At 40.0% G+C, this 12,993-nt stretch overlaps 1 protein-coding gene across 1 annotated transcript in view; it reads left to right on the top strand.

Annotated features, from left to right (window-relative positions):
* TMEM132C (transmembrane protein 132C) overlaps positions 1–12,993 on the top strand; it is a 534,075-nt gene that overhangs the window by 386,556 nt on the left and 134,526 nt on the right. The window contains exon 4 of the mRNA XM_021004376.1: positions 330–513. Within this exon, the coding sequence (XP_020860035.1) occupies positions 330–513 (184 nt within the window). The remainder of the gene's footprint in view (positions 1–329; positions 514–12,993) is intronic.

Raw genomic sequence — 12,993 nt, 5'->3', positions numbered from 1 at the left:
TCTTCCATTTATATTTTTCTTTAATTTCTATTTTAATTTTGTCATTTTGCTTTCATTTTCCGAATAAGAGAAAAAGAGAAAAAAAAAATTGAAGGTTAGATCCCCTCTAGCTTGATCTCCACAGTGACTTTCTGGATCTGTAAGGTTGCATGAGAAAGATCATCGGGTTAAAAATATGAGCCTACTAGGGTGAGTGGGCTGGGTTGGGGCTATTCTTGTGTTCTTATGTCAATAAGACCTATTTTCTTTGCACGTAGAGAGGGAAGAAGGACCCATTGCTTTGTAGACAATCAATTAGATTCCGTTCTTTTTTTCCATTTTAATTTCAGGAGCAGTAGTTTATTCAGTGAGGTTGTACAGATGAACTTTGAAATTGCCAGTTTCAGCAGCCTCTCAGGGACCCAGCCCATCACCTGGCAAGTAGAGTATCCCCGCAAGGGGACCACAGACATCGCTGTCTCTGAAATTTTCATCAGCCAGAAAGACCTCGTGGGAATTGTTCCTCTGGCCATGGTAAGACCTTCATTCAAATAGACTTCTTTGCTGTCAACTCTCCCCGTATTTGACCACTCCCTTCTCCCTATCCCTCTGCCAAAGTGAGATTTGCTTTTCTTTCGGGTGCTTCTTGTCCAAATGATCACCTAACTTGTTCCACTCCAGAAATGGCTGCTTTTATCAGTGGGTGACATAGTTGTTTGACCTCCCATGTGACCTTCCTCGAGGATTCTCATATAGCTGTCTGAAAGATTGCATCGCCATATGAATCACTTGGTTTTGCACATTCTGTTGTATACCTCTCAGGCACTTACCATGTAACATTATATTTTACAGGAGATATATGTAAATGGAGGTTCAAAACTCTAAACGCTAACCTTCATTATTATTGTTATTATTAACTATCTGTTGGTATCTTTGCTGCCTGTTAAACTATAAATTCCTTATGATCAGAGATCATGTCATGGTTAAGCTTTATATCTCCCCCCAGTACTAGCACAGTGCTTTTCCCCTCTTTTTTCATTTAGTATTTTATTTTTCCCCAATTACATGTAAAAAACAATTTTTAGCATCAGTTTTTAAAATTGAGTTCCAAATTCTCTCCCTCCCTCCCCACCTTCCTCATTGAGAAGGCAAGCAATTTGATATAGGTTGTACATGTGCAGTCGTGCAAAATATATTTCCATTAATAGTCATGTTGTAAAAGAAAATACAGACCAATATCAAAAACTCAAGAAAAATAAAGAAAGTAAAAAAAAAAAGTTTGCTTCAATCTTATTCGGACACCATCAGTTCTTTCTCTGGGGGTGGATTGCATTTTTCATAAGTCCTTCAGAGTTGTCTTGGCCCATTGCATTGCTAAGAAGAGCTAAATCATTCATAGTTAGTTGATAATCTTAGATATTAGCACGATGTTGCTAAAACCATAGGTATTTAATATGTGCTTGTTGTATTGTATTATATCATGCCCAACTTCCGTACCAGCCACTGTGAAAGGTCATCCTAATGGTCATGGTGGGACTGAGTAAGAGTATGGATGGCCCAATGCAACTCCATTCCCACTCCTGCAAAAACCCCTCAATTCATGTCTCGTCCTAATGACAGGAAGTTTGCTATGATGTTGTAATTTTTTGAATGACAGAATTGCTGACTCTCAGTTAGAAGAGACCTACCAAGTCCAACCCATATTCAAAAAAGAAAAATCCTCACTACTGTGTTCCCACAAGTAATCACCCAGCCTCAACATGAAGATGGATAACCTCCCAAGGTAGCCCATTTCTCTTAGGGTTAGCATCAATCATTAGTAAATTTGTTTATGTTTTCCCCACACATTAAGACTTAATTTGCAGTTTCCATATACTGGTTCTTGTTTAGATTGTAAGCTCCTCGAAGAAAGGTCTGTCTTTTCCTCTTTTTGTATCCCCTTAGCTTAGCACAGTGACTGGCACATAGAAGGTGCCTAATAAATGTTGATTGATTGATTGATTGATTGATTGATTGATTGATTGTTCTGCCTTCTGGTACCAAAGAAAGCAAGTGTAATCCCTCTCTAACAAGACAGCCACAAAAAATATTCTAAAGAAAATAGGAAGGGCCCCTCTGAGTCTTCACTTACCAAATGTGCCCAGTTGTTTTAACTGAGCCTAAATATGCCAACGATTCCAGGCCTTTGACAATCCTGGTTGCCCTCAATTCCCTTCCTTAACCCTGAGGCCCAGAACTATATAGAACTTGGGATCTGCTCTGGTCAGAACAGAATTGTTATTGGTCAGACTCTTTGCGACCCCATTTGAGATTTTCTTGCCAAAGACGCTGGAGCGGTTTGCCATTTCCTTCTCCAGCTCATTTTACAAGTTAAGAAAATGAGGCAAAGAGGGTTAAGTGACTCGTCCAGGGTCACACAGCTAGTAAGTATCTGAGGCTGGATTGGAAATCAGGAAGATGAGTCTTCCTGACTCTAGACCTAGTGCTCTGTGCGCTACGATGCCACCTAACTTCCCATATTTCTGGAAATTGAGCCTCTCTCAATGAAGCCCCAAATCCCATTCACTTTTGTTGATACTATAACACTGTTGGTTCATATTGAATCATATTCAGTTTGTAGCCCCTGAAAATCCCAAGATATTTTTCCATCAAAATGCTATAGAGGGGAAGACCCCCTCATTGGAAGTCTTCAAGCAAAGACTGGATAACCATTTGTCCAGGATTTTGTCTAATGCTGTGGTGTCAAATTCAAATAGAAATGGATTTCTATAGGCCATATATTAGATTAGAAAACCATACATTTACATTATCTATGTTGAATTGTATTTTTGTTTATTTTGTTAAACATTTCCCAACTACATTTTAATTTCATTTGAGAAGCACTCCACAGTTTTATATGACTGCAGTTTGATGCCTTTGATCAAGTGAATTCTTGTTCGGGTATAGGTTGGATTATATGATCTTCAAGGCCTCTTTCAATCTTTCTTGGCAAAGATACTGGAGTAGTTTGCCATTTCCTTCTCCAACTCATTTTACAGATCTGGAAACTGAGGCCAATAGAGTTAAGTGACTTGCCCAGAGTCACACAGCTAGGAAGGGTCTAAGGTTGGATTTGAACTCAGGTTTTCCTGGCTGTAGGCCTAACACTCTATATACTGTACCATCTATCTGCCAACAATAATAACAACAACAGCAACAACAACAATAATAATAATGAGTATTTATATAATACTTTACAAATTTACTTCATTTTATCGTCACAAAAGCCTTGGGAGGTAGCTGCTATTATTATTCTCATTTTAAAGATGAAGAAGCAGAGGCAAGAGGCTAAATGTCTTTGCCCAGGATCACATAGCTATTAAGTATCTGAAGCTAGATTTGAATTCAAGTCCTCCCGACTCCAAATCCAGCACTTTCTCCACCATGTTACCTAGCTGCCTTCATAGTCAACTCTTGTCCTTTTAGCAAAGTTTTTCTGTGTTTCTGTTTTCCTCCCCCCTATAACCCTTGGCAGCAGCCAAGCATGTTACTAGAATCCACTTGGACACGGGCCATACAGAACTGACTGTACTCATTGGATAATAATGGACAAAAAAGAATTTTCCTTTTTTAAAATTTTTTTATGCTTAATGGCACAAATCCAGCCAAGCTGTTTTCTGAATTTAAACAATACTCTCTAACTGAGCTGATGACGTGGCAACTCATTATACATAAAATAGCATAGGAGTGAATAAGCAAGCTTGTCCTGGTGTCCAGTGAAAATGTCAGATTCCATGTCAGCCACATTTTGAAGAACTCTCTCATGTGAAGCCTTTCCTTTGGACAGAACATTGCTCATAGCAATGGAAAACTGAGTCTCTGGAGGTACATACAGAGAGAGAGCCAGATACACAGAGTCAATATCCATTATGGGCAGCTAAGTGACTCAGTGGGTAGAGTACCAGACCTGGAGTCAGTGAGTGCCAATCTGGACTCAGTCACTTACTAGCTGTGTGACCCTGGGCAAGTCACTTCACTCTGTTTGCCTGAGTTTCCTCATCTGTAAAATGAGCTGGAGAAGGAAATGGCAGACTACTCCAGTATCTGCCAAAAAAAAAAAAACCAACCCAAATGGGGTCATGAAGAGTCAGACATGACTGAAAAATGACTCAACAACAAGAATAAAAATCCATTATCACAGCTTTAGACCTGGGAAGGATCACAGATCATCTACTCCACCCTTCACATTTTACAAATGAGAAAATTAAGGCACAGAAGTAAGGTGACTTGTCCAGGATCATCCAACTAGCAAGAGTCTGGGGTAGATTTGAACCCAAGATTTCTGGACTCCAAGTACAATGCTCTATCCACACACAGTATGCTGTTTCTTTACTTTGCCACACTCACTGGCTACTCTGTATCATTTATACTCATGAGTTATCTTTCTCACTTAGAACATAAGCTCCTTGAGGTCAGAGTTATTCGATTCTTGTCATTGCTTGTCTAGTTACTGGGCCACTAGGTGACGCCATAGTGCACAGAGCTCTGGACCTAGAGTCCGGAAGACCTGAATTCAAATGTGACCTCAGACACTTACTAGCTGTGTGACCCCTGGGCAAGTCACTTCACTCTGTTGGCCTCAGTTTCCTTATCTGTAAAATGAGCTGGAGAAGGAAATGGCAAACTGCTTTAGTATCTCTGCCAAGAAAACCCCAAACGGAGTCACAAAGAGTCAGATGTGACTGAAACAACTGAACATCTAGTTGCTATTAGTTCAATAAAAAAAAAAACAATAATTAGCAAATGTGTTATTAAATATCTGCTACATGACAGGTACTATGTTAGATGCTGGAGAAATACAAAGGCAAAACATAATAGTCAAAGAGAGGACATTCTACTGGGCTGCTGCAACACGTAAGCAGAGAAATAAATGTAAGAGAATTTAAACAGGGAGTGAGCGTTTCAACCTGGAGGACCAGGGAGGGCTTCACACTTAGTGGCACCTCGGCTGAACCTTGAAGAGTCAAAGGCATTCTAGGAATGGCAGTCAGCCTTTGGGAGGGCACAGAGATGGAGATGCTATGTCAAGTTTATAAATAGCTATTGACCAGAATAATGATAGTGGAATAGAGGCTAAGTCCAAAGAAACAATGTGAAACATATTTCAAGAGATAAATTGAAACTTGCTTATAAAGAGCTTTAAATGCCAGGCTGAGAAATTCCTATTTTATCCTAAAGGCAAAAGGGAACCCACTGAAAATTTTGAGCAAAAGAGTAACTTGAGAATTATAATATAATACACAATTCATTCAGAGTATGTAAGTATTAATGTACCTTAGGATGCTTAACTTAACAATTATCCATGTAAATAAACATAGTGCAGTATGATAACATTTGAAATCGTCTCCATGAGGCTATAGAATTTGTTGGGGTTTAGGAGTTAGTACATATTTGAATGAGATTATGTCTTACATTTAAGGATTTTTCAACACAAATCCAAAAGTTCAAATCATCCCCTGAAAACCAGATTTTGGAACATGGTAGCCTAGATTTAGAACTGGAAAGAACTTCAAGGCAGTCTAGTCGAAGCTCCTCATTTTACAGATAAAGGAATTGAGGCTGTGAGAGATTAAATTAATTGCCCAAGATCACACAGATAGTAAATGACAGACCCAGAATTTGAACTCAGGACTTAAGGGAAAAAAAGCTAGAAAGCTGCTCACCTTCCTTGCCCTGTCCGACTGTTCAACTGTTTCCTGTTCCCCCTACTCTGTGCTTCTGATAGACAAAAGACAACATCACCCCTCAGACCAATAATAAAGAATCAAGCCAAAAAAAAAAAAAAGAATCAAGCCGATTGATTCAAGCAGTGCATACCTTCTCAGAATTAAAGAAGGATAATTCAGTGTTTTGACCTAAAAGGCCTCCTGCTCAGCAGCATGCTGCATTGAAGAGTAAAAGGAATTCAAACTGCATTGTTGAAACTCACATGTATATAGTGATTGTTCACACACAGCTTTTTCATTCACTCTGGTAAAATAACTTGTAAATAAAATTTGACTTGACTGTATTTTAGAATATTTACAAAAGTGTCTTCTAGCTCAGTGCAATTCAAATACAATATTCTAGGGCATACAGAGCTTCTTATACTGTTTCAAATCAGGCAGAGCCCAATATTTTGATTCTACATTAAGGTGATGCTCAGGGAGCAGATGCAAATACAAAAATATATTAGAGAAAAAAGAACAATGAGATAAGTAGTTAGATCACCCCCTATGGTGGGTGTTCCCCAAAGCTCCATCCTTGGCTATCTTATATTCTCTCTCTATACTCTCTCGCTTAAGGGATTATGTCAAGGGGTTTGAAGAAGACAAAGGAGAAAGAGGATGGTCACAGAAAATGCCCCCTATTTTCTTAGTAATTCCTAAGGCAAGACCCTTAGATGACAGAGTGAGGAATGAGGATGGTGTGGGATGTTTAAAGAGAGAAGGAAGGGTTTAAAACAGCTTCTGATGGGGAGTGGGATAAAGATTTGATTAGGGAGGATTAAAAGGGCTCCTTGAGGTGATGGGGAAAGAATAAAAAGATTACTTACTGTGGTAAGGGCCCAAATGAGATTAGATAACAAATTTGTAGTGGTCCCAGTTGGCTCCGTTACGTAATTTCCTCCAGCTCTGTTCAGCAGGATAATTAATAGAAGTGGAGGAGGCAGATGGTGGAAGTAACTGAGTACCTAGTACAATGCATGATACATAGTAGGTGTTTAATAAATGCTTATTGCTTGATTGAGACATGCCACTGTCTTGTTATATGATCTAATGGAATCCAAATGTTAACACTGGAAGTGATGTCAAGGATCACAGAAACTGAATCATAGAACCACAGGTTTGGAACAGACCTCAGAGTCCCAGCTGGTCCAACTAAACAAAAATGCCCTTGACGACAGGGTCATCTAGTGTTAGCCCCAACGCCACCAGTGAAGGGGAGCCCACTGTCTCTGGAGGCATCCCAGCCCACCTTGGCATAGGACCCAGTGTTAATTGGCATAGAACTCATTAACGCTTTTGTTTGTTTTGTTTACATCAAGCGTATGTTTTCCTTTTTGTAATTCCCACCCACAGAAGACTCATAGTCGTAGAATTTTTCTCAACTCATACACAAAAGCCATCCCCTCTATAACATAATAGAAAGCAGCCATCCCACCTCCCTTTTGAAGATCTTTGAGGAGGAGGAGCTGAACGCCTCCCAAGGCAGGGCATTCCATTTAGGGGCAGTTCTCAGTAGTTCTTTTTTATTTAACCTCAAATATAGACTTGCCTCTGTAACTTAGATTGCTTCTGATTTTGTCCTCTGGGTTCAAACAGAACAACTGTAATCCCTTCTCTACATGACAACCCTTCAAACACTTAAAGAAAGCTGCCACATAGTATCTGCGTGACCCTAGGGTAGTCACTTAACCCTGTTTGCCTCAGTTTCTTCATCTGTAAAATGGGCTAGACAAGTCAATGTTAAACCACACAATATGGTCCATGAGGTCACAAACAGTTGGACATGACTGAACAATAACAAATTCCATTGTCTAGGCCACATTTCTCCATCTCCACCAGAATCAGTACTTTTGGAAAAGTCTTATAAAATCTAGGTAACAATATCTACATTTGCCTCCTCTACCAGTTGAGAAACCCTGTCAGGGAAGGCAATACAATTAGTATAGCATACTGGCTTTTTGTAATCACTATTTCTCTTTCTAGATGTTGGCCAACCTTCTCTTGAATGATCTCTTGTTAAATTTCCCAGGAATCAGAATCAATCTCATTGGCCTATAGTTTACAGATTCTCTTCTCTTCCTTTTTTTAGGGGGGAGGGGAGGTAACTAGTACATTTTCCCTTCTTCAAACTCTCTCATTTTCCGTGATCTTTTCCATTATATGGTATCAGTTAGCGCTTTCATGCCCGAGGATGTAATTCATCTTGAATTCATCAAAGCCAACTAGGTATCCTCTTACCATATCCCGACTTATCTTGAGTATCCACACCCTGTTTGCCAATTTTGTTCATTTCTGTTCCTTTCCCATTCCTCCTGGGCTGACTTCCCCTGAAGAATTTTGCTCAGTGGGAACTTACATCTCCTTCCTCTGAAATTTGCTTTCTTGCAATCTGTCAGGCTAAGCCTGTATTTATTCCACTTCTATAATATAAAATTATGGAAGAAAGGGCTCACTTCACCCCCAGAAAATAGTTCCTCCCCTTTAGCGAGAATCAGAACCATTGTGGAATTTCCCCCTTGAAGGGGCAGCTAGGTGGCGCAGTGCATAGAGTACAAGCCCTGGATTTAGGAGGACCTGAGTTCAAATCTGCAATCAGACACATAAAGCTTACTGGCTGTGTGATCCTGGGTAAGTCACTTAACCCCATTGCCTAACAAAAACAATAATAATAATTTCCCCCTTGAGCAAGTCAAGAAATTATTTTCTTGTACTGCTTGTGAAAGACAGAGACAGAGGGAACTTGAATAAATGCTTACATAATTTAAGCCCATGATCACTGCCCATAATTATTCTCTGCCAGGCTTGTGATCTATTCCCCAAACTTCTCATCTCTTGTCCTTTTCTGTCCAGGTGGTCTATAGTATATGACAATGAAACAATCACTTCTATATTGCCCTCTGACCGCTTTTATTCAAATGTTCTCCATCCTGCTTCCTTCCTGAGATTCCCAGATTCCTTCACATAAATGTACTTTCTCAATAATATTCTACAAAGCTTCTATCTATCTTGTTACCAGTGTTTCTAGGCCTAGAACATCTCTAATCCTTCTTGTATGTAACAGCCTCTTAAGTATTCCTCCTTTTACAGATTCAATTCAATTCAATAAGCATTTCTTAAATGTTTACTGTGTTCAGCACTGGAATCACAGACTTAGAAGGGGTCTCAAAAGATTTCTCACCCAATATCCTCATTTTACAAATGTGGAAACCAAGGAGGGAAATTAAATGACGTGTCCAAAGTCACACAGGTGGTCCAGGTCTTATCACTCCAGGGTCAGTATTTTTCCCATTGCACCACATTGCCTCTTCACGTACACAACTAAATAAATAGCAAAACAAAAGAAGAACAATTTCAGGGGAATGCATTAAGATAACAGGAAGGGCTACATGTTGGAGGTGTCACTTGAGCTAAACTAGCAATAGAGAGCTAATTATTCTGAGACAGGACAGAGAGCATTCCAGGCATGAGGGGTAGCCTATATAAAGGGAAATGAAGAAAAAATAAGGCAGAGGCCCAAAGGCAATTACCTATCCTTCCTGGAGCTCAGTTTCCCCATAAATAAAATGAGGATGTGGAGAATAAGCCCTTCCATGAGCCCCTGTCATTTTGTGATGAGGAGAAAAAAAAAAAAAACGATGCCAAGAAAGGCTAATTGATGGGCATGATGATTACTACCATACCTGCCTGAAAGGAATGTTCTGATAAGAAAATGGACTTAAACGTCCTTTGAAAAGTTCAGAATCTAAGGCAGTAGTTTGGCCACCCTTTTCAAGGGACTCCACTTGACACTTATGGAACCTAGATCGAAATAACATTGCTAAAGAATATTGAAAATTTTGTTTTTCTTTTTCACACCCTAAATGTTGACTGTTTTCTGGTTTTTTTCTTCCAAGAAATATCAACACTATGAAGGAGTAAGCCTAATTATGGCCTAGACTGACAGGGGCAGGTAAACCTTTCTGCTAACAGAAATAAAGGACCACGTGTGACAGAGACAGAAGTGATAGGAAGGCATTACAATGTGAAAGCTGAGGGACATAGGACTTTTAGCTGCATTGATCGGTATTGGAGAAGGGACCACTATTCAAAGTCTTGGTGGTTTAACTCTTGGAAATTGAGAGCAACCCTCTCAGTCAGTCAAAACCACAGTCCTGAGGTCAGGGGTGCCTCACCAGAACACAGGAATATGAGCTGACTGAATACACATGCACACACACACACACACACACACACACACACACACACACACACATTTAAAAAGCCAAACTGTCCTGTCTGTAGTCACAAAGACTAGCTTTGTCAATTGCTTCATAGAAAATACTAGATTACTAGAGACGGAAGGGATCCTCCTGTTCAGGGAATTAAACAAGCAAACTGAAGTGCCAGCTATGTTCTAGGCACTGTGCAATAGACTAGGATTACAAGACAAAAATTAAAGAGCCCCTGCCCTCAAGGAGCTTATATTCTAATGGGAGACACAAGATGTACATATATAGCTAGATGCAAAATATATATGAAATGGGGGAGGGGGGGTTGATATACTAGAAGCTGAGGAGATCAGGAAAGCCTTCACATAGAAGATGCAATATGAGCTGAAAGAAGCTAGGTGGTACAGTGGATAGAGCATTGAACTAAGAGTTGTGAAGGGAATAAAAGAAGGACTAAGCATTTATTAAGTGCCTACAGTATGTCAGGCATTATGCTGTGTGCTTTACAAACATCTTATTTGATCCTCACAACAAAGGTCTGAGAGGCAGGTGCCATTGTTATCCCCACTGGGCCATCACCAGTCATCTTGACTGATGTCTTGCCACTGGACTCTGATGACCCCAAAGGAGAGAGTGGGGCTGATGACTTTGCACAGCTCTGCCTCACTGTAATCCAATTCACTTGCAAATCAAGACATCACCCTCCTGATGTCATTGGTCCTCTTCAAGGACAAAGGACAAACAACAACAAATTGTTATCCCCACTTTACAGTAAGGAAACTGAGGCAGACACAAGTTAAGTGAGTTGTCTGGGGTCACGCTGCTTGTACTTGTCTGAGGTAAGATTTGAACTTGGGTTTTCCTGACTCTTGGGGAGCTAGGTGGTGTCACGGTGGACAAAGCAACGGCTCTCATCTTTGTGAGTTCAAATCCAGGCTAGGACACTTGCTAGCTTACTGGTGATCCTGGGAAAGTTACTTAATCTGTGTCTGCCTCAGTTTCCTCACTGTAAAGTGGGAATAATAATCATCAATATTGTTCATCCTTTGCTCTTGAAGAAGGCCAATGACATCAGGAGGGTGATGCCTTGACTTACAAGTGAATTGAATTTAAGTGAGGCAGAGCTGAGCAAAATCATCAGCCTCACTGTCCTCCAGAGTCATCAGAGTGCAGTGGCAAGACAAAAGTCAAGATGTTTGTCTTAGTATGTTTGTATCCATCTGTAAAATGAGCTGGAGAAGGAAATGGCAAACCACTCCAGTGTCTTTGCCAAGAAAACTCCATGGACAGTATTGACATGGTATGGTCCATGGGATCAAGAGGAGTCAAACACTCTTGAATGGCTAAAAAACGACTTTCTGACTCTTGGCTCAATGCTCTATCTGCTGTATCACCTAGCTTCTTCAAATGAGGAACTATGAGAAGGGGAAATGACAAAGGAGTTCATTTCAGGCATGGACTACAGTCAGACAGTGGAGGATAAAGTATCCTGAAGGGACAGCAAAATGACCAATTCAGCTGGAGTCTACCTTATAATTTCTTGAGACTGAAGTAATGGATTCTAAATTAGAGTAAAGGACATTGAAAAATTCTCAGACACCAAAGTAGGAAACCCAGAATATGAGCCTCATAGTGTTAGACTAGTCAGTAAAGTGGGTAGTTGGATTTCTGTAAGCCATCAAGTTAATTTCATTAAGGAGTATAAAGAGAACAATCTATTGCTAGCAATGAACTCTCACCAAAAAAAAAAAATTAAGAATTTTTAAAAAGAAGTAAAATGGGTATTCCTGGATAGGAAATTTACCCCTATGGGAAAATTCTCTCTCTCCTATTGAGAAGATCCTACCAAGCACTGCTGAGGTTAGCCATATACGAAATGTCAGAAACGAATTAGACTGTTCATCGGTGGCCATCATTCCCCATTCCTCTATCAGCTTCCTAGTCCCATGAAAGGAAATGAACAGGATGAAATATCCTAAATAATATTAAGACATAAACCTATAGTTGCAGGAACTTTCCAAATGACGCTTTCCCTCTGAAACAGTTTCATTTGAAAAATATCAACGTTCAGAGCCATCATTTCCTTTTTTCCCTTATTCATTTATTGCACTACTGAGCCTGACTAACCTTCATGGATGTTTAGAAAAGGGCCCACAAACTTAAATTACTCAGGAGAGACAAAGGTATCCATTTTTTTCCACTTACGATTGGGTGTCCATTGTGATGTCCTTCAACAACGAGCTGTCAATGGACACTGATCTGTCCTCCTCTATTTCACTCGACATCATGAGGATATCAGACCAGCTGTCTGCTAATTAGCCTTTATTCTCTCCTTTTGACTAGCCCATCATCACAGCATCACAGATTTCAATCTGGAAGGGTTCTTGGAGGCTATAGAGTCCAGCCCCCTCATTCAGGATTGATGAAACTCAGATTGACAGAGGTTAAATGACTTACCCAGGATCTCACACCTACTAAGTATCTGAAGCAAGATTTGAGCTCAAGTCTTCCTGGCTCTGAGACTGATGCTCTAAATCCACAGTAAATCTACACTGCCTTCTGTTGGTACATTTATTTGATGACCATCCCTTATACTGTTTCTTCTTCACATTTCTTTATTTAGTATGTTTCACAATTTGCTTTTACCCACCATGCTCCTCTCCTTTCCCTTCTGAACAATATTCATTTTTACTATTTCAGAGACAATATTGTTCCATGACTCAGAGCTGTATAACACCTCAAAACAACAATAACAGAAATGCATGCTTCAGAAGATCTACCAAGGTTAACTTTCCCACTTTCACCCATGAAAAGAAATGTTGCATAGAGAAGATGCTGGGAAGGATGCTAAAGTTTGCTTGTCTCATCATTACCCACCTCAGACCCTTGTTTTTCTTTATTTTCCTCCTGCAATGTCTGCTCAACTCAGAGCACCATATGTTTGAAAGTGAATGGGTTTTTGCTACCCAAGAGGCTCTGGCAGTACCTGGGGAGGTCCATATTGAATTGCGTTGTCAATCTAGATTGTGTGATAGATGACTCAACTCCTTCTTTAGTTA

This window comes from Phascolarctos cinereus, unplaced genomic scaffold, assembly GCF_003287225.1.
Source record: "Phascolarctos cinereus isolate Bilbo 61053 unplaced genomic scaffold, phaCin_HiC Scaffold_4;HRSCAF=312, whole genome shotgun sequence".
Lineage (NCBI taxonomy): Eukaryota > Metazoa > Chordata > Mammalia > Diprotodontia > Phascolarctidae > Phascolarctos > Phascolarctos cinereus.
This window is presented reverse-complemented; position numbering and strand designations above follow the sequence as displayed.